At 53.4% G+C, this 20,977-nt stretch overlaps 6 protein-coding genes and 1 non-coding gene across 7 annotated transcripts; 4 read left to right on the top strand and 3 right to left on the bottom strand.

Moving 5' to 3' along the window:
• Nucleotides 1–1,384: 1,384 nt before the first annotated feature.
• ACO1O0_007885 (hemerythrin domain-containing protein) lies at nucleotides 1,385–2,305 on the top strand (the record flags this gene model as incomplete). Its single annotated transcript, XM_083197251.1, has 3 exons — nucleotides 1,385–1,462; nucleotides 1,516–2,040; nucleotides 2,108–2,305. 3 exons carry the CDS (start codon nucleotides 1,385–1,387, stop codon nucleotides 2,303–2,305), a joined length of 801 nt encoding a protein of 266 aa, XP_083046719.1.
• Nucleotides 2,306–2,707: 402 nt separating this feature from the next.
• Nucleotides 2,708–4,532, bottom strand: ACO1O0_007884 (cytochrome P450; the record flags this gene model as incomplete). Its single annotated transcript, XM_083197250.1, has 5 exons — nucleotides 2,708–2,885; nucleotides 2,949–3,112; nucleotides 3,178–3,285; nucleotides 3,344–3,697; nucleotides 3,753–4,532. The coding sequence occupies 5 exons, from the start codon at nucleotides 4,530–4,532 to the stop codon at nucleotides 2,708–2,710; spliced, it is 1,584 nt and encodes a 527-aa protein (XP_083046718.1).
• Nucleotides 4,533–6,924: 2,392 nt separating this feature from the next.
• Nucleotides 6,925–8,394, top strand: ACO1O0_007883 (uncharacterized protein; the record flags this gene model as incomplete). The annotated part of the gene is made up of 6 exons (XM_083197249.1): nucleotides 6,925–7,113; nucleotides 7,169–7,205; nucleotides 7,268–7,335; nucleotides 7,390–7,571; nucleotides 7,631–7,852; nucleotides 7,914–8,394. 6 exons carry the CDS (start codon nucleotides 6,925–6,927, stop codon nucleotides 8,392–8,394), a joined length of 1,179 nt encoding a protein of 392 aa, XP_083046717.1.
• A 2,354-nt stretch (nucleotides 8,395–10,748) lies between these two features.
• ACO1O0_007882 lies at nucleotides 10,749–10,829 on the top strand. Its single transcript has one exon. It is a non-coding gene; the product is annotated as a tRNA-Trp (tRNA).
• Nucleotides 10,830–11,718: 889 nt separating this feature from the next.
• ZRT2 (Zinc/iron permease) lies at nucleotides 11,719–12,870 on the bottom strand (the record flags this gene model as incomplete). Its single annotated transcript, XM_083197248.1, has 1 exon — nucleotides 11,719–12,870. The coding sequence occupies one exon, from the start codon at nucleotides 12,868–12,870 to the stop codon at nucleotides 11,719–11,721; it is 1,152 nt and encodes a 383-aa protein (XP_083046716.1).
• A 1,039-nt stretch (nucleotides 12,871–13,909) lies between these two features.
• MDM10 (mitochondrial distribution and morphology protein 10) lies at nucleotides 13,910–15,272 on the bottom strand (the record flags this gene model as incomplete). Its single annotated transcript, XM_083197247.1, has 2 exons — nucleotides 13,910–15,108; nucleotides 15,176–15,272. 2 exons carry the CDS (start codon nucleotides 15,270–15,272, stop codon nucleotides 13,910–13,912), a joined length of 1,296 nt encoding a protein of 431 aa, XP_083046715.1.
• Nucleotides 15,273–18,066: 2,794 nt separating this feature from the next.
• On the top strand, nucleotides 18,067–20,730 carry SYR1_2 (arginyl-tRNA synthetase; the record flags this gene model as incomplete). The annotated part of the gene is made up of 9 exons (XM_083197246.1): nucleotides 18,067–18,390; nucleotides 18,771–18,897; nucleotides 18,993–19,231; nucleotides 19,294–19,363; nucleotides 19,543–19,696; nucleotides 19,749–19,806; nucleotides 19,868–20,046; nucleotides 20,107–20,256; nucleotides 20,313–20,730. The coding sequence occupies 9 exons, from the start codon at nucleotides 18,067–18,069 to the stop codon at nucleotides 20,728–20,730; spliced, it is 1,719 nt and encodes a 572-aa protein (XP_083046714.1).
• Nucleotides 20,731–20,977: the final 247 nt, after the last annotated feature.

Below are 20,977 nucleotides of genomic sequence, written 5' to 3'. Positions count from 1 at the left end.
AGGCACTTGGCACTATTATTACTTCATACAGACACTACACCCTGGAACGCCTGGACGTCATGGCTCAGGTGGCGATGTTAATGCATGTGAATGATCCGGGGCCCGCTGATTGCCGAGGATTCCATATCGGCTTCTATACGGATGGTACAATAAGACTTTAGTCGTTACGATCAATGATGCCTAGGAAGGATTGATCAGAGCATGGTACTAGTATGTAGGGAGGGCACTTGTTCAATCTACGTTGCATCGCAAAAGTTAGTCGGGGTCTGGAGTGATTGGCGAAGGATTACTACCCTGGCTGGCATCACTTGGCAATCTATACAGGATAGAAGCATTATATGATGTACCCCGCAGATAGATGATGCCAGGCTTCCAGGCTTTAGCCTTTGGCAATTCCTCTTTGGGATATCTCGCCGTTGTCTGTCCGTACGGGGGGATAGGATCGGCCGACGTGGTGGAGAATGTGCCTACATATCCCAGGGACCAGATCCCTCTGCCAGAATGAGGGGTTCCAAATCCAAGTGGTGGAAAATGGGTGAGCACGACAGCGGTATTATTAGACTTGGTGTCACCATAAGAATGCCATTATTAGCATTCACCGCGGGGGTCTGGTCATTGCTCGGATCATTGCCGACCGGGAGCTGGACTAACATACCATTGCATCTAAGCCCCAGCTGACGGTGTAGATAGCGGTGGGTCGGTGCATGTACACACGTTGCTCACATGTATCATTGTGTACACTCGAACCCCTGTTTAATTCAACTGTCGTGACCTCTTGGCAGAGATGAGCTAGACTAGTCGACCAAATACGACGTACATAGCCAGAAATTTCTGTCGGCGTAATAATCAGCAGCTAACCAGGCTAAGCGTACGATTGACTAGCCTACGACAGTGGATCCGAAGTCGCAGCAGTTGAATGGAACAGGGGTTCGAGTGTACGAGTCGTCGAGTGCTCGCAGTACTGACATGTGCATAGTAGGGGACCAAACCACGGTTGGCAACTGTCGGGCCTGATCTCTACGACCACGGGGGGTGTTTCACGCCCAAAACCTGTCCATGTTGGTGACAACGGCCAACCGGCATGCACCCAACCGACGACCAACCTTTCTTGATTGGATATTAATTTGGATTCCTAATCCATGGACAACCGTCATCCGTAAGCCGTGGCCCCTACGTAATACGTGCTCCCCAATCTTCCTCTCGCCCAACCTCTTGTGAGGCTTCACCGCGATATAAGTACAATCAACTTTAAACAGGCCAAACTCGGCACTCGACTCCCACCGCCGCCGCTATTGACACAGAGAACCAGAAACAGAAAACCAGACGCAGAGAACCAGACACAGAGAACCAGACACAGAGAACTAGACATAGAGAGCCACGCATAATGACTACCAAGCCCTCCAGCGCCCCATGGGTCGATGAGCCCTTCCACCTCATCCCCACGCCATCTAAGACTCAGGATGTGTGTCGCCCCAACATCCGCCGTCGACGAGCAACAGACTGACCCTTCACCAGGTTTCCATCCCCCACGTCCACTGCGCCTCCGAGATGTCGCAGGCCCACAACACCATCATCCGGGGCCTCAACGCCATCGTGCAGCAGGCACCGTACGTGCCCGACGCCGCCCACGACGGCTTCAACGCGACGGACGTCAAGGACCTCCTCTTCTTCGTGCAGTCGTGGGCCAAGATGGTCCACCACCACCACTGGGTCGAGGAGACGTACCTCTTCCCCGAGGTTGAGCGCTTCAGCGGCCAGCCGGGCCTCATGGACGACCCCAAGCACCAGCACGAGCTGTTCCACGACGGCATGGAGAAGCTTCTCGAGTACTCGTCGTCCACCGGCCCCGAGGAGTACCGCTGGGAGGGCGCCGGCGGGATGAAGCAGATCATCGACTCCTTCAGCAAGGACCTCACCGACCACCTATATGTCGAGATTGACCTCATCCTGGGGTTGGGGGACCTGGACGGCCCGGGACTGAAGAAGGCGTGGAAGGAGGCCGAGAATATTGCCAAACAGTCGGGCAATATTGGTATGATGGTAAACCCCAGACCGACTTGCCCGTGCTTTTTATCATGGTGGCGCGGCTAACCAAGGCAATCCACAGTACGACGTCTTCCCCTGTGTACTAGGCAGCGCCGACAAGACCTACGAGGGGGGCAACGAATTCCCTCCATTGCCCTTTGTGCTGCCGTACGTGCTCAAGTACTGGTTTGCCTCGGGCAACGGCGCATGGCGGTTCTGCCCGTGCGACTGGTGGGGGCAGCCGCGGCCACTGGCGTTTGGCCCTTCGGAGTCGAAGTAACTTGGGGTCGAGTTGGTGATAATTACTTGTAAGGGTGCCGGAGGCCTCATCATTATGTGTGTTGTCTTACTATTTTCAAAGAACATTGGGATATATTTATTTCAACGGCCGATATCTGCTTTTCGTGAAATAATTCATGCCATGAGGTATAGTAGTAACAACGCCTAATTTTGTATCTGTAAAGCTCGTAGCAGGCGACTTTTCCATCCCAGTCTCGGGAGCGCCCCCATAACCTCGTCCGGCAATTTCACCACTACCACCAACGTCTATAGCTTAGGACATCAAGGTTCGTGAGATCATATAGTCTTTTTGTCTGCCGCCCCAGGTACCATTTCTACCAATCTATGGTCATTGGCAATAAATCAAAAGGCCGTCCCTATATTCCACAGTCCCCCCAAAAATTCACGAGCGCTCGCCCACGATATTGAGCTTGACGCCCTTGCTGGCAAACGCGGGCGCAATCAGGATGGACTCGCGACTCGCCGCCACGTCCTTCTCCCACGACGTGTTGCTGCTGAGCTCAAAGTTGAAGCGGCGCACGAGGCTGCAGATGGTAAATTGGATGACTTGTGTGGCAAATCTGGTATGAAAGTCAGCGCAAGAACAACAGTGAAGTGAGGGAATCAATTTTTGGTGCACGCACTCCTTTCCGGGACATCCACGCCCGCCCTTGCCAAACGCGACAAAGTACCGCTTCTCGTCAATGGGGCTGGCCTCGTCGAGCCACCGCTCTGGGCGGAAGGCGAAGGGGTCGGGGAAGACGTCTGGGTTGAAGAGGAGGTTGCGGTGGTTGACCGAGATGGACGTCTTGTATCGTCAGCGTTCAATCACATGGGCCTTTTCTTCTTCGTTCTCTCTCTTGATTTACTCACCCCGGGGGGCATTTTCCAGCCCTGAAACTCCATGTCCTCGTGGCAGATCATGGGCAGGCGAGAGCCCACGGGGAATGTTACGCGGTAAATCTCCTTCATGACAGCACGCTGGACATCTATTAGCAACAAGTTCGATCCGATCCCGTAGGATTGAGTTGCCACTTACTAGATATGGGAGGCTGTTGAGCGTCTTGTAGCTCAAAGCGGCCGAGGGGTCCGGGTTCGCTTCGTCAACTTCCTCGCGGAGCTTCTCGAGCACCTCGGGGTGGGCGTGCAGGTAGTACATGGAGAGCATCATGGTACGCCCAGGAGTGAAGGACGCCATGAACATCTCGGTGCCCTCCTGGGAAATGCGCGACGGCGTCTTCTCTGACTCGGGGGCCGACTTGCTGCGCCGGATGACGGAGAAGAGGGTCTCGGGCTGGGACTTGCCAGAGGAGGAGGAGGGCTTCTTCTCCAAGGTCTGGCCAGACGGGCATTGCTGGTCGGCAACGAAGCGCTCAGCGGCTCTGAGTATCAACTATTGTCTCTATCAGTTCTTTGCATTACTTTAAAACCTTGAGGGGTCAGCTCACAGTGTGCAGGTCAAAAACCCTGGCAACGTGGTGCGAAAGATTACGGAGAATCGAGTGCGGGACCTGCCTGGCAAACTTCATGACCGTTGGAAACATCCTGTAGAAGGGCGCACTCGTGACGAGAAGCTCAACCGTATCGCTGCACTGCTGAGCCATGGGCAGGTCGTCCAGAAGGTTCATCGAGTGGCCAAACGCCCAGGAGTAGAAGCTGTCGAAACCAATGGCCGCGAAGCAGGCCCGGAGGTTGATCCCCCCATCACCTCTCTCCCGGATGAGATCGCACAGATGGTCGACTTTTTCGCGCATGTCACCCTCCGTGGCCATGACATTGGCCGTGGCGAAGAAGGGGCTGTAGGCAACGCGGCGGCTGCGGTGCAGGAAATGGTCTGGCGAGCTGAAGGAACCCGATGTGGTGCCGAGGGCGGCCGAGAAGTTGGGATGCCTGTCACGGACGGCAGGCTGTGGCGCGTACAGCTTGTCGTGGAACTCGGCGTCGTTGACCGAGATCTCGTGCGGGTTGATGCGCACAATGGGGCCGTAGAGGGCGTGCAGCTGGCGCACCTTGGGGGCGAACTGGGCGCCGCCGTGGTGGAGGAGCTCGTAGTAGGCCTCATACCAGTGGGTTGCGGCTGCGAGACGGGGGCCGGGGAACTTGGCGAGTGGGTGGAGGGTGAGTCTGTAGACGATGACAGCGGCGTAGACGAGGATGCCACCGAGGGCGAGGAGGGCCCAGATGGAGGAGGGGAGGAGGCCCTGATCGAGGACCGTGTAAGCAGCCATTGTTGAGGATGAGATTGACTGTCTCAATAATCTTGATTCTCCCCGCGTATGCCGTCTACAATGTCAATGGTCTGTAGCCGCATGGACAGGCTTTCCATGTAAATACCAGCAGACAGGTTCACGGATCGACCCCGCTGGAGGGGATATAAGCTCTCCCACCTGCCCGTTGGGAGCCTCTGATGACCGCATCGTCCCAAAGGATGTCGATATCCCGGGGCCCAGGTGTCGGCGAGGACAAGCATGAAGGGTCTGGCAGGAACAGGATATTCCCAAGTACCGAGTCGGGTGGTGGTGGCCGGGGTTCTGGCGGTGCGAACCCCCTGGGGTTGGCGTAGTGTTTACCCCAAGGTTCAGTGCGACAGACTCAGAGACTGCCGAGACTCCAGTGCTCCACTCCGAGATTACCCAAAGAGGCAACTTTGATCGCTGGACATCGTGCAAATCGAGCATGCGTAACGGCGGTCAGGCGTATTTCGTACGTACGTGCTCCGTACGCGTGTTTGCATCAGCAGCATAGGTGGTCCCTGGAAGAATATGTGTGGCTATTTGCACGAGTCAGGCCAGAGAACGGCTGGTGCTGTCATGGCATCGCATCTCGATGCAAGACTCAAAGGTGATGTGATTGAATTGACAGTAACGTCGCCTGGTGGGGGTTTAGTGCCTCTGTCTGCCGAGGGCCAAGCGGAGGACTCCGAATTGTCAGCGCTTGTAATAACCTGATAAGGATTTTGTCTATTTGTGCATTGATGGTAGGGATGCTCGGTTCTAGTGTGCCTTATCAGATGATTCCATTGAATCACGGTATTTCGGGCACTGGCAGGGGTTTTGACAGGTCCAAAATCCTGCATGGAGGCTTGGGAGACCATGGCTCCCAACCCCGCTAGCTACCTGTGAGGTAAGAGAATTTAGTCGTAAAGCTGGAATACGCCTCGACTCAAGGCTGGTCATAGGTCTTGGAGCGGTCTGTACAGTACTGCATCTTGCTGCATCGAATCTTCATGTTGCTGGAGACAAGTCCACTGTGATAATGAATGGTCGGCGGAAAAGCGGGCTCCTTGTCAGGCTGCTATAGCCCCTGTCTTCCACTGGTCCATGAATCCCACCTACCCAGCGTCCATCGTGGTCCAGATAATTGATTCCCAACCCCCGGCAGTTCGTCTTCTGGATGTGCGGCGATGCCGATGACTGCCCTTCAAGTCTTTGACGGCTGCCTAGATGCACAGCTAGCGCATTCGATAGCTGGTGTATGTGAACTGGGTACTAGGTATGTATGTAATAGTACATTAGTACGCGCTGTAATATGTACGTAGAGGAGCCAGAGGGGGGGAAACGACGCCCCCCATCGGCTTGGATCCCCAAACAGGCAAGACAAGGGTAGCCCACCACCTAAGGTACTAACTATGTATAGTGCCACGACGGGTACTGCCGCCCTATACTAAAACTTGTATGTGCTTATAGGCATGTGGATCTAATGTTTTACAAGGAGCAGTCATCAGGCCTTGAAATGGGCAACTATGGTGTAAGCTGCACTGTTGACAAAACCGGACCCTATTTTCGGCTTACTAGGAATTAACACTGGATTGTAAGCGGTAGAGAATGAGGCAGAGGCGCAGTCCCCCCGCCCAGGAATCCCTGGAAGGCTCGAATAATACTGCCGAGAGGGCCCACAGGATTGGACTGCCGACTGCATGTCTGTAAGTACTATGTATTATATAACCACATCTGGTTGGTGGTTGGCCAGCCCTGACGACCCTCTTTGAAAGCTCGCTCAGGGCTCCTGTTCCTACAGGATCGCCCTGCTCCTCTGCAGCCCTCGCAGGGTTCGCAATGGGTTTCGCAGCACAGGGGGTCTCACTGTTTGCCCAGAGTCGCAACAGGGGTTCCCCGGGAGGGCGCACCCGCTGCCTGCCTCTTTGTGCCGATATGGGTTCCATGACTCCACGCCCATCGGTGCCGTCTCCACGCCCTGCCATCCATCGTGCATGTGGCGGCGCTGCCATTAATCGGCATTCGGCAGTTGGGAGAGCCACCTCAGGCCCCCTCAGGTAAGGCGTCCCAGACTCCTACCTGCTGGGGGCTGCGTGCTCCTACGACTCTGCGTCATCAATGATCCTACGCCGCCTCCACGAGGGACGAACCCAGCCCAGGTCGCTTGTCTCAAAAGCGCCTGGGAACAGGCCGCATGTACCATGCTGCCCATGCAATAGCCATGTACTGGACACCAAGGTACTGTGTACAGCATGTCGCTATGTCCTGTATGTAAATGCATGACCTCGTCCTCCCCACATGCGCCGAACCAACGGAACGAATCTCCTCCGTCGCGACTCCGCGACCAACTACTTCTGCCTCAAGCTGGACAACGCTTGATTGACCAAGCAAGCAAGCAGTCAAGATGGCGTCGCCCCCGCCCCTGACGCCCGAACAGGAGGCCACCATGGGCGAGGACAAGGGAACCGTCGTCGTGGCCGTCAGCTCGCTCTTCATCGGCCTGTGTACCGTCGCTGTTGCGCTGCGGTTCTATGCCCGCTTCATCCGCCACGTCTCCTTGGGGCTGGATGACTGGATGTCGGCGGCGTCACTTGTAAGGCATGGCGCCGATATTGGAGACGTATCTATGTGCTGACGACAAATGTTAGGTGTTTACAGTCCTCTACTGCATCTCGTGCATGCTTGGTAAGTTTTCTTCGACCCCGTCTCTAAATTGATGGGCTGGGAACTGACACGCTAGCAAACAGCTATTCCGTATGGCATGGGGAAGCATGTCTGGGCGGTTGATCCGACCAAGATATGGAGGGTGCTGCAGGTAAATCAACTCACTCAGCTAGTTTCGCCACGAAACTAATAATCAGTGACACAGATCGGCTTGTTCAACGCCCTCATCTATTTCATCTCCCACTTTTGCATCAAGCTTGCCATCCTCTTCTTCTACAGGAGAGTCTTCACCCTGCGGATAACGTGGTTCAAGTACGCATGGTACGCCGTACTCTTCTACACCACCGGCTGGTTTATCTCGTCCTTCTTTGCGGGACTGTTCCAATGGTACGGAACCCCCTTGTCTGTGCCCCAACTCTTAGTGCTCTTTCTGACCTAGAACCTAGCTTCCCGCCCGCCTTCTTCTGGGAGCAATACAATCCGGGCCTGGACCCGCCACCCAAGGGATCTTGCGGTGCTGCCAATGCGCCTCTCGTCATCGCTACAAGCGCATTGAACACAGGAGGAGACGTTCTTGTCTTTGCGCTGCCCATTGCCATGCTGTCGCGCCTGCAGCTCAACCGGGCCAACAAGATCTCCCTCTTTGGCGTGTTTGCGACGGGAGCATTGTATGTCCCATTGGATCTTGATTCAGAGTGTATTCCCAGCTAACATTGCCTGCCTTCCCAGTGCCATCGCCGCCGGCATCGTCCGACTCGTCATCACATTTTCCGCCACAGAGCTCAACGCCGACTCGACCTGGATTACAGCCGACATCTACATGTGGACGGCCGTCGAGGCCGGCGTCGGACTCATCTGCGCATGCCTGCCTACGACGGGCCCCCTGTTCGGCCTCGCCGTCAGGAGGGTGACGCAGGTGTCCAGCTCGCGCTCGCGGAGGAGCCAGCGCGAAAAGACCAAGCTGAGCGGCGCCTCGCACCACCACCACCACCACCATCACGCGGCGGGCAGCGGGTCCTTCCCGCAGCGGAGCATGGCCAACTGCGACACGGGGTCGCAGACCAACTTTGAGCTTGAGGTGCAGGCGCCCGCGGCTAGCATCCTCAGGACCGACGCCTACTACGTCGACTCGTATCCCAGGACGGACGACTCGTTGGATGAGATACCCGGGGCACCTGGCGCAAAGGCGAAGCCAATAAGTGCGGTATAAGAAAAATAGAGGTTCATGTGTATACTGCTCTGTTCTGAATACATATGGCTATTCCCAACCTATTGCCTATCCACGTGTAACAAGTTGGTACTATTGATGTAATACTATTATGCTTCCAGGGGTTCCAGCATACCATCGACACCGCATCACACTCCACCTTTTTTCCTGCACCTATTCTGGCTTGTTCGTAGGATCTTAACTATGCTATGGAAAACAGCCACGCAGCGCCCGAAACCGTTCGTCGCAAAAGATGAGCGATCTTTTTCATGCGTGTCGCGCTGGAATCCCTCCCGGGAACGCATTGCAACGTTAGGTCGGGCCAGCCGCTCCCCGCCCCCGCCTCTTTTCCTCTCCAGATAATGCTACGCACATACATCAATGGTTGGGGGAAGCCCGTAATGTTGGTTATGCGAGGCATACGCAGCAACTCCGCACACAAACGGAGGGCCTCGACAACGCCTTGCGTGGTGGTGGGAGAACCGGACCCGCCCCTCCACAGCCCCCCATATCTCGTCTTGACTCTAGACATGCATACCTAGAAGGCAAATTAGTGCGACTATGTAGCAACCTGCTGGGGATGGGGACTACTATCACTTTGCAACCACTACGGTATCAGATGCCAGCCACTGAGGCAAGCCAAGGCGGTGATCACTCCCTCACACAGTTCGTTCAGTATACCCCAAGTCATCGGTACGATTGTGGGGGCAATTGGGAGTCACGACGGTGACGTCCGATATCCCTGCACACATATGCTAACTAGGTGTTCGTCCAGAACTCTTCCAACCAGGGCAGCGCATTTTGTGGCGGACGCGAGCATAATAAATCATGATTGCGCTGCGGCATATTCTGAGGGTGAGGTGTGAAGTCCGAATATTTGCATATTATTATGGCGACATGTTGCTGGAACCCTTGAATTCCTTACGCGGCATATGGTTGGCCACGGTACGAGTATCTGTGAGACTGCGATAAGCTTAATATCACTTCGTCGTGGCAGATCAGATGCCCGAAATGCCCATCCACATGGGCCCGTGCGTCTTCGTCTCCATCATCATGGTATCTGGTTTCACCTAATGTTCCATGTCCGTGCTTGGGTATTTTCAACCCCAATCTCCTTATACTGAAGCTTTTGTCTTGATTGCTATAACTTTGGCGACAAAAACTGTTACTAGTTACAGACACTGTAAATCAGGAATCGTCATCATAGCATTGGCCTTGCGTCAGCATGTCCCTAATTGAAAAGTACTTGAAGACCAATTCACACATGAAGAACATTGCATTGCTTGTGCTTCGACCCCGGATTTTACTGGCAGATGGGCCCCAAGAATGACGGCGCGTACACATGCATTCACCTTCCCAGGTCCCACGAGGCCATGTGGCTAGAATCCCTGAACCCGACGATGCATAATAGAGGGTGGTATCAAGATGCACGGATCAATCAACCTTTACATGAAGTACATGAAAGCTTTAAATTGGAATAACTGTGAAGCACCAAAATAATCATCAGTTTCCCGAAATTCTCGGACCACATAGCCCGTAGACTGTCAGAAGACCTAGAAGGCAGATGGTGACGATGGACAGTACGTCACAAGCAAGGATTTTAATAGAAACTAGCGCCAATATGACTTTATGGGTTCCTAGAGCATCAACTTAGAGTTGCAGAAATTCACAGTTGCAGGTTCACAGCTGATCCCCGGTCACGTGGCCACCCTCAAAGCTAACTTTCCCTCCAGGACGCTGGCACCTGTGCAACAATTTTTAATCGTTCCCGCAACTCCTGTGCCACTCAATGATGACATGTTTGTTTCCAGCTTGACTTTTCCTCTGCCATCCTTATTTCTTTTGGGGGGACAGTGGGAGGAATCCTTTCACCAGAGGATCTAGCGTCTTGGGCATTGCCTACATGTAGGTAGGGGTAGGTACTCCGCTGTCATTGCAATTGGGTAACACGATATTCACGCTAGACTTTTTGCCTTAATGCATAGAGCATTTGGAGTGAGATATTATTAGAGATGCCTTGTCATTCTGAGAGAATAGACCAGTCCATCTCGGCTTACATGCAAACTTAGTGCTGACGTCGGAGGAGCCCGAGTCCCGGTATTTTCCTCTAGCAGTACGGAATAGTATTAGGATACGACAATACGCAAGCTGACCATATGATCTATTCCAATACCGCTAGTTACTACCGCCATTTCTCACGAAACATCATATCTGCACCTTCGACACGTCACACTGGATTCCTAGGGGTACGGAGCCCGACGCTCCACCCGTATGGAGCCAGATGCTCCGCTTGCCCAGAGCTCCGCAGTGCAATACTTGAGCGACATTGTGTTCGCCAATTCCCATATAAGCGCTAAGGGGGATTGGCCTAGCGGTAAGGCGTGTGATTCCAGTTTAGAGTCTCCACAAGATCGTCGGTTCAATTCCGGCATCCCTCAGCTTCATATTCTTTTTTTGCGTTTCCTCTCTCGCTCTTTTTTTATATAGAAACAGTGGGATACAGAGAATTGGAGGATAATTGTGCGTGGAATGTGACCCAGATGCTCCCCGGCTTTACCGCCTGTCCACGTGGCTTGAAGAGGTTTGGGGATGGGACAGCCTCGACATGGACTGAACTCTGAATCAACCCAGCGCTTGCACAATTCTCAATTCCTCCCTGGACCACTACTCACCCTTTACTTCAGCACCGTCCGGAGCTTTATATAAAGCGGGCCAAATACCTCCGCCAATTGATAGAAAGGCTGCCTCAGCATTATATCATGGTGCTGTCGCGCAGTATAAAAGTTTTACCCCCATCATCTAGAGCATTCTCTGTCGACAGGATTGAACAGGTCTCTCTGATTTGAAAAAGTATCTGAGACATACTCAAGTTCATATAAACACGGAGAATTGCCTGAACCACCATCATGTTAGGTTTTGGCTTGTATTATTGGTTCCTGTGTCGCTTCGACTCAAATGGCGATATAGATCCGAGCCCAGGGCTTACGCCGCCGCAACACCATGAGAAAGATCGCCCACTCGATGCCTGACTTCTTGACCAGCTCTTCTTATTTGCTGATGGAGTTCCTGTCCACGGCACCTCGACGTACATATACAAGCGCATTCCAACTTGCCGAAGGAAGGCAGTATGATCACTGCAGTCTCTCTCGAAGGACTGTTACTCGGGAAGAAATACCAAGGCAAGCGGGACCACGGGTTCGTTCATAATATCATACATTTATAATTCATGCCCAATAATATAGAGTCGTGTGGCTCTATTGTAATTCGTATTAAAAGCATAGCTGTTTCCCTTGCCCAAGCCCGTTGAGGCGCAGTCAACCAATCCCGTCATGCCCACTCTGCCAGCAACGCCATGACGCCCATGCCGAGCATGACGCAGGCAAACGCAAACAGCTGTACCTTCAGCTTCGCCTTGCGCATATGTGGATTGAACATGAACTCGTGTGCCAGGAGCTCTACGAGGCCTGTGTACATGAGGATTCCAGCACTGATGGCGTCAAAGATGCCATTGACCAGCTTCTGGCCGTCCTCATTTTTCGGCCGGGCCCCCACGCCAGCAGCAACTCCTATGGGGGTCGAGAAGGCAAAAATCACCCCAAGCAGGTAGGGGAGCCACTTCTTGTTCTCGGGCCACGGCGCAATGGCCAGTCGGGCGCCGAGACCTAGGCCCTCAAACATCTGGTGGAAGACTAGGACGACGAGCAGGATCTCGAGCTCCTCCGTCGTGCCGAGTGTCAGGCCGATGAATACGCTGTGGAAAACGACGCCAAACTCGAGGATGAAGATTGACAGCAGCTGCCCAGTGAGGTTGCCGTGGGAGTCACCCTCCCTGTGCTCATGGCGGTGGGCGAGGTGGTCCTGGCCGCCAGGGGGGTAGCTAACGTCGTCGTGGCGGCCGGGGATACTCGAGCGTCGTTCCTCGTCGCCAGTACCCGCATCTCGCTCTACGTCGGTCGTGTCGAAGGATGGCTCCTGGCTGGCAGCATTTCCGTTCACCTTGGCCTTCTTAATGGCCACAATGCTCATCGACGGGTCTAGGTCCGTGTTAGGGTCCGAGGTCACGAAGGTCTCATCGTCATCCACCTTCCGCGCAGCCAGCATTTCGACCAAGAACATGACCATGACGGTCCACAGCCCAATGGCAAACGCCCAAGGATAATCCCCCAGACGGTCCTCAAGGCATGGGTCGCCCAAATTCTCGGCGGCTGGGGCCAGCAGGTGTAGCCACGCCGTGGCGATAATAACACCGGTGCCAATGTACTTGCATATGAAGAAGGCCACCTTGGGCACACGCACCCTGCTCTGTCTAGCGAGCACGACGGGCGTGAGGGCGCCAAGGCCCGAGGCGAAGAGGATGATGAATATGGCAGCGATACGTAGCCCCGACTTCTTGTCGTCGATGATATCGCCGCCGCACTCGCCCACATCTGCCCTGGCGACCAAGCTCGACAAGCGCATCGTTTTTGAGTAGGACCCCATGTCGACGATTGTGCGCAGTCACTGAGGGCTACGGAGAGTTCGGAGTGGGGCGTTTTTTGGAGATAGCTCAAGGGGGGTCTGGCCTGAAATGTCTCCCAGTTGCGAGTGATGGTAGGTGAGAGGCGTGGGTCGTATAAGGGATACTGGTAGGAAACTGTTTCCTGGGTCGAGGTGCTAGTTGTGTATGGCTTCGAGCGTTCGAGGAGGATAGCCTGGGTGAGTTGGGGGATTTCTCGGTGATGAGATGCCGGCCAGCGGTCTCCAGGGTGTTGGGCTCTCAACTCGTCTGGGCCTCGTTGGGAGAGGGACAAGTAACCTGCTGGTCCAGCCTGGAGGGGAGATGAGCAGTCCCAGCCGCGAGGCTCGTGATAATTCAAGTCTTGGGAGGTAGGTGGCCACTTGAAGTTGCCAGGAGGAAGCACCTGCCTGCCACCAACTTTGAGTGAGAGTTCCGCTAGATGACGCGGTTGCGACACAAGATGAATCACAACCCCAACCTAACAGTTAAAGGGCAGAGACGACAGGCAGCAGAGAAAGGAAACACGAAGGGTCTGCAGGGAAGTGCAGCTGCTTAAGGTTCCAGAACTGCAGCGTTGCCCAAACGGAGCTACCGCTTCGGCCGGTGGGCGGATCCACCCGGCATGCCTGGCCCATTTTGCTGAGAGACCATCAAGGTTCTCATTTCCCACACTTGGCTCTCAGCGTCACAGACGCCAAGAAGCTTCACGCTGGCGGGCTCGGAACGGATGGGAGAGTGCCATTGGCGCACCCAGGCACTGATTGTGATTGATTGCCAACCAATGCTCTCCGCTATGGATTGCATGATGCGCTGTCCATCACTGGCTCTTCGCCCTTCGCATCTTTTTCAGTCGAGTATATAAGCCGGCATCACGGATGCCCATAACGCCTTGGCAATGCTAGCCATCAAGGTCGTCGTCTTTGCAACAAGCAAGAAAAAAATGAGATATTTTTACATCGGAAACCCTGCCGTGGGGTGGGTTGCGCGTCGTATCCGTCAATCGTCATGGGCGGCCCTAGCTCAAGATGAGAACTGAATCTCCAGCCCCAGCGTGCGAAATGGTTTGTCCAGCTTGCGCAGGTCGATTCCGCTGCCCAGGCTGAACAGGAGCGACTTTACCCGGCCCTCCCAGAGTACCCCTATCCTCATATTCTGATCCATCCGCGTCTTGAGGACGCCAGCGTACTCCTCCTCCTTCTGCTCCTCTCTCTTCTTGTCCCCGGGCTCCGTCCCCCCCTTGCCCGTGCTCATCAGCTCCGGCTCATCGAGCCTCCACTCCATCTTGGCCTGGAAACTTCGCCTCCCCAGGCCAAAATTGTCGTCGCTGTCAACCGGCCGTGCAAACGGTTTCCTCCACAGCTCCATGCCAATCGCCCACGCGCTCTCGTAACTGAAGATGTTGAACTCCATCCGCGTCGCCAGGCTGCAGTGAGGCCCCGCCACGACGGCGTAGTTGGCGCTGATGTTGCCCATGAGCGGGTTCATCGTCAGCGTCGCCGACAGCGGCGTGCCCTTGTGCGTCGGTAGCGTCGCGAAGCGCGCCCCCAGGCTAATCCCGCCCGACTTGTTGAGCGTCCCGTAGTAGATCTCCGCGCCAGTGCTGAACCGTCCGTATATGCGCTCCCGTTCAACGCCGCCGGGGCCGCTGCCAACAATCCTCTTGCCTGTGTCCGCCGCTGTCGTCGTCGTCATCGGAGTGGGGGTCTCCGCATCGCCACCAAAGTTGTATATCCCTCGCAAACCCAGCAGACCGCCGTCAGAGGACGCTAGACCCTCAAATGCGTACTTGCCCACGTCGTACTGGGCCATCCCCACGGCCGTGCCGCCGTTGCGGAGATGCGAACCGGATACGGCACTGAACTGTACCTGCAGGGCGGGAGATATCCGACGCACAATCAATGCCTCTAGCAGGGACTGTGGGAGGTAGAGTCGGCCGTACAGCAGCGACGAGGAGGGCTTGTCCTGGGCCGTCCGGAAGTCCGGCCCCTGGCGCATGGGCAGGGGCGCCAGGGGGCGGTATGACCGTAGGAGTTCGGGAAGCGCGACATTCTCAGACTCGGGCGTCAGGCGCTCGCGGAGCGAGACGGAGGAGTAGAGGTATGATATCGAACCATCAACTATACCGACAGAGCCTAGTTGGTACGAGGTCGCAAAGTTGGGGCAGGCGAGCGACGCCAGAGTCAGGCGCAGGCCACGCGGGGTCTGGAAGTCTAGGAGAGCTGTGCGGGATGATCAGTTAGCACGCTGAATATCTAGCAGGGATGTTTCGTGGGTGTGTGCGCGCACCATCTATCGTCGAGTTGAGGGCCGCGTACGAGTTGTCGCGGTTCCAGCCGGTGGCGTCATAGAAGGAACTGTGGACGTAGTCCATAAACTCGCGCATCTCAGCTGGCGATGCGCATGTCCCCCGCAAACGACTCGGGCCGCTTTGAGAGATGCTAAAGTGATCGATATCGAGGGACGACGGGAGGGTGTGGTGGAATGGTGTAGTTTCCACGTTGTCTTGGCTGGAATTGGCTGGTTGTCGGAAGATCCTCGGTCACAGCCACGTAGGCCACATATCCGTTCATGTACGAGTAATAATACCGCCACCACACTGGGCAGAGCGCCAGGAGGCCCCCAGGCTATCAGCAAAAAAAAAAAAAAAAAAAAAAGGACGGGAGACGCCAAACAACTGGTACCAGTACTAGTACAGATACCGTATACGGGCAATACTGCTAGAACGGCAGGTGGCACACTCAGTTAGGGAAGGAAGACGTGGCGTGGGCTGTGAAGTGGGTAGTAGAAGGCTGGCCACGCATAGCTCTATTTTCAACAAGAATTCCACCGACGGTCGAGCTAACTTTTGACTATCAATTCTTTTTCTTTAGAGACTGTCTATGCGGGGAAGAGAATTGTCGCCGCCCACCGAAAGGTGACGATGTTCCATGCCCATGTGAGAATCTAGACGACGCACGTGGGGTCAAACGAAACAACGAGCCGATAGGGCTGCTGTGAACAGCAGCCTATCTTCTTCACGAAACCCGAACTTGGACGGTCTCTTCCACTACGACATAAGTCATGAATGGTTCTACCATACCTGCTGAAGAAGTCCCCCGAGAAGCTATACACCCTGCCGTACCCGCCTCCCAGCTGCCCTCGCCGACGCTAGTGGAGATTATACCGGGACTACCAGTGCCAATAAAGGTACGGCTGTATATAGACATGCCTAGGATGATATTCTTAGCAGGAACACCGCCGGTGATGTACGCGTCCTATATGCTAAAGGGACTATAGTCAGGGTTCTTCTCGGTACGGTAGAGGCTAGCTTAGTAGCCGGTGAAGTCGCTAAAGGAACCAGCGTAGTCATCAGACATAAGATTAACGTGGCTGATAATCCTTCTAAGTTCTGCGAGTTTAAGAAGCTTAAAATTCCGGGGCCAGGTAGGGGCAGCTATAGATAGTGAAAAATAGTAGCCAAAAAGGTGTTGCTAAGCGTACGGGTTGAGTTCCCGGCGGGTTCGCCGGAGCTAAAGCACCATACTAACCGCCTCTTCCCCATTATCAGGGTACTCCTAGTGAATACCAATACTATTAAAGCCCTAGTTCTTCACAAGGCTAATAAACGTCTATGCGAAGATAGTACGAGTGGCCTCGGCGGAGGCGGCAGAAGTGAAGTTAGTAGGCCATATCCAGCCGCGAATCGAGAACATAATCTTGCGTTTACGGTGGTCCTTCTTATATATCTGCTTCACGCAGTCGTATGCGTTGCTTCCACCCTCATTCCAAGCTATGAACCCCTTAATCAATCGTTTCTAAGTGGCGATAGATGAGCCGGTACTAATAGTTCTCTAGGTAATGCTTTTCAAGATCGGCATATGTGTCACCAGAGTATCTAAGTTAATAAGTTACTCAAAAAGAGAGGCATTGATCAAGCTTCAACCTACACCGTACCGTCTACCTCGAGGTTCGGGAAAACGTAGAGAAGGTGTGAGATCTCAATGGCGGAGACATCGGCAGGTTGGAAGTTGCGGTCCCAGATACCCCTAATATCGAGTTGGATACAAACGATATTTAGCTGGCAAACAAGCCAGTTGACAAGTTGGCGGCGTTCACAGGGTTATAGCTCGTTTCGAAACGCCCGCAGCATTATGCTCAACATATCTTTCTACCTCGTCCCATAGGAGGAATTCTCAGAGAAGCTTGCCAGCCAGCTGAGACTAAAAGCAGACTTTTAATGCAAGAACGACACTGTACCGTCAAGGCTTTCAGGGCTGTTTTCAGCCAGTAAGGCGTTGCGGCCTCTAAGTCACATCATGTTGAGTGGGTGGGAACATAGTGGTGCAGGGCCGGGAGTGGCGCACGCTGATGCAACCACACACAGCACAGCAAAGACTATCTAGCGAGGATGAGGCTAGGATAGCTAGTTGTGCCCTTACACAAGAAGCCCTGGGGTACGCACCATAGCATGCCACGGTGCGTCATGTGGCTACGCGGCTGCTGGCTAGGAAGGGTGATGAATAGCCCCTAGGCCGGGATCGGATCCGAGGCTTCTTAGCCCGAAACGCCGAGGTAAAGACCAAAATTGGGAAGCGATTCGATACATCGAGAATGGTATGTTTACGGCGGCGAGGATGGTGGCGATATTGCGCGGAGCGAACATGATAGTATTCTGAGTACGTGGGCGTGTTACTCGAAATTGTAGTGGAGCTTTCTTGAACCCAGGTGTTAAAGCCTAATATGCAGAAGATGAATTGTTCCTCTATGGTGTCTTTAAGGAACGTTGAAACAGTCCTCTTCTTCGAGGAACACCGGCCCCTTTTATACTTGAATCGTTGTTCGTCGGCCCGACCTAACACCAAAGTTGGCGTTTCTCTTTCTATTGACTCATTAACAGAGTTGGATATATATGTGGAGCATGTGGGCCAGGAAACGTCGAGAGTGTGATGGCTACTATGCGGCACTGCATACCTTACTGTGCCGCCACACATTGAAAGATGACTGAGGCAGGATAACAGACATATGCACTACCTAGGAGTCACTAACAGCATGCGTACTCGTACCAGCAACCAACAGTATGCACTATTAATAGTAACCAACAGCATACGCACTAGTAATCAACCCGTCCAAATGACTGCATTCTGACTTCACCACCAGCACAAGTTTCATCACAACCATCCAGCAGTCACATACTCATCATGGCTAACCCGGCTGCTATAGAGAAGCTTGTGAGCCAAGTCCAGGGCCTTTCAATGGACACACCCACTCAGAAATACCCCAACGCTCATCCCAATGTCAACCCTCTAGACATATGGAGGGCGCACATCAGCAATATCCTCTCCAGTATCTCTGGTGTTGAGTCATCCATCATTTTCCCTCTCATATCCTGGACACAGTCTCTGGACAAGGGTGACTTCACCATACCCGTCCCTGCGCTTCGTATCAAGGGAGCCAAGCCTGATGCTCTAGCTAAAGAATGGGTCTCAAAGGTATACGACTGCATGCTCGCAATGATGGCTGTCGTCTGAACACGAGCATCTCCAATACTGATTCGTTGAAACCGTAGTGGCCTTAGAATGATCCTCTTGTCGAGAAGCCCGTGGCAAACAACACCTTTCTCTCGTTCTTTATCAAGGGCGCACTAGCCTCACAAACCGTAATAAAGATGATTCGCGAGCAGAACGCAGACTACGGTCAGTATAATACACCCATGCCACTTCTGTTCGCTGCGTTCTAATGGAAGTAGGGAAGGCCCATTTCAATGGGCTGAAGGACCCCAATGATCCAACTCAAGGACAAAAACGCATTGTAAGTCGTGACCCAAACCGTTCAAATATTCGTGACAGCCCACTAACGCCCCTCGTACACTCCCCAGCTCCTTCATACTCATTTTTTCTGTTAGATTATCGAATTTTCATCACCAAATGTTGCGAAGCCTTTCCACGCTGGTCACCTGCGATCCACTATCATTGGTGGTTTCCTGGCGAATCTCTACGAGTCCGCCGGCTGGTATGTCTGCCGTATCAATTGTAAGTCGTTGCATTCTAAGGGAAATACAATCAACCTAGACTCTGCTGGACTGGGATGACGAAGCAAATTTCGACCATCTAACATCTTGGGCCAGATCTTGGTGACTGGGGAAAGCAGTATGGCCTGCTGGCTCTCGCTTTTGAAATGTATGGAAGCAAAGAAGAGCTGAAGAAGGATCCCATCGACCACCTCTATCAGCTGTATGTTTGCATCAACCGCGAAAAGACCAAGGAGCAAAAGACAATTAAGGAACAGAAAGAGGAGGGCAAAGACACGACGGAGCTTGAGGCAAAGTGCTTGGATGGACAAGCTCGTGCATACTTCAAGAAGATGGTAAGATTTAAGTTTCTAACCTGATTATAAGACTATGAGATTATGAAAACTGACTTGCCTAGGTTGATGGAGACGAAGACGCACTTGCCCAATGGCGACATTTCCGAGATATGAGCATTATTAAATACAAAGGTATGGGTTTTTCGACAAAGGAGGATTCCCTTTGGGATAGACATCCTCGTCGATTAGCACAGCGACTGAATTGAGCGCCAACAGAGACATATGCTCGCCTCAACATTCGATTCGATGAGTACAGCGGTAATTTCACTAGGAGATCATCTACTCTTATGAGAGTTACTAACGCAACCAAGGGGAGAGTCAAGTAACAGAGGAAACCATTGCCAAAAATGCCAAGATCATGACGGAAAAGAGAATAACCGAAGACGACAATAGTGCTGTTATTATTGACTTTACCAAGCATATCCCTGGCAAGGAAGGAAAGCAGCTCGCCAAGGCAGTTCTGCGGTAAGGAACCCGAAGCCCAGATTAGTCCTCAAATTTCTAAAAGCTGGTTCAGTAAGAGGGATGGCACAGCTCTATATCTCACCCGAGATGTCAGCGAGCTTCTGGGTCGTGTAAGCAAATTTTGCGAGTTATCACCGTCGTGTTGAAGGGCCAATTGCTGACGAATCGTAGTGCGAGAAATACGCCTTTGATAAGATGTTTTATGTCATTGCGAGTCAACAGGAGCTCCACGTGAAGCAACTCTTCAAGATCACAGAGCTCCTAGGTCACAAAGATCTCGCTCAACGATGTCAACACATTAGCTTTGGCATGGTCCAGGGCATGAGCACTCGACGAGGCACCGCCAGGTTGTAAGCTCAATAGTCCCCAGACATTAGCAGGTAGTCACTGATCGTTAACTGCCCTTATAGCCTAAATGATATCCTCCGGGATGTTGGAGATCATATGCACGAGGTGATGAAGAAGAACCAAGACAAATACTCACAGGTCGAGGAGCCTGAGAAGGTAGCCGATATTCTTGGTATCAGTAGTGTTATGGTCCAAGATATGACTGGAAAGAGGTAAGTAAGTGATAGTTTACTTAATAGGTATGCTGAGGACTTACGCTTTGACCTAGGATCAACAACTATAACTTCAACATGGAGGCAATGACGTCGTTCGAAGGCGACACGGGACCGTATTTACAGTACGCCCACTCTCGTCTCTGCTCCATCAAGCGCAAGGCCCAACTCACCGATGCTGAGATTGACTCGGCCGATCTGTCCCTGCTTCCTGAGGAGCATGCTATCAACGTGGTCCGCTATCTCGCCCAATGGCCCGACGTGTTCCAGAACACGCTTAAGACTCTCGAGCCAACGACAGTGCTTACTTACCTGTTCCGCATGACGCACGCCGTGAGCAGCAGCTACGACCAGCTGCAGGTCGTCGGCAGCGAGCTCGAACTCATGAAGGCCCGTATGGCCCTGTACGATGCTGCTCGCGTCGTGCTTCACAATGGAATGACTCTGCTGGGATTGTCGCCGGTTGAGCGGTAAACTATCTCTTGCCCTGTGGGAAAAGCCATTTTAAGCTAACACGCCACCTAGTATGTAAAGAGCATGTGTTGCGCAACTGTGCTACGGTCAGCACAGTCGCAACATATCACTTGTCCCGTCCGATTTTCATAGCCGCTTGCCACGAAGTTGAGAAAGATGACGCCCCGATGAAATGTAGACTATAGTAGAACGGTCGTTAGCTAGCAAAATGAATAAGGTACCCCAATAAATACTACGGCTTCTTTTC

This window comes from Amphichorda felina (assembly GCF_050947745.1).
Source record: "Amphichorda felina strain 45539 chromosome Unknown scaffold_8, whole genome shotgun sequence".
In the NCBI taxonomy this organism is placed as follows: Eukaryota; Fungi; Ascomycota; class Sordariomycetes; order Hypocreales; family Bionectriaceae; genus Amphichorda; species Amphichorda felina.
This window is presented reverse-complemented; position numbering and strand designations above follow the sequence as displayed.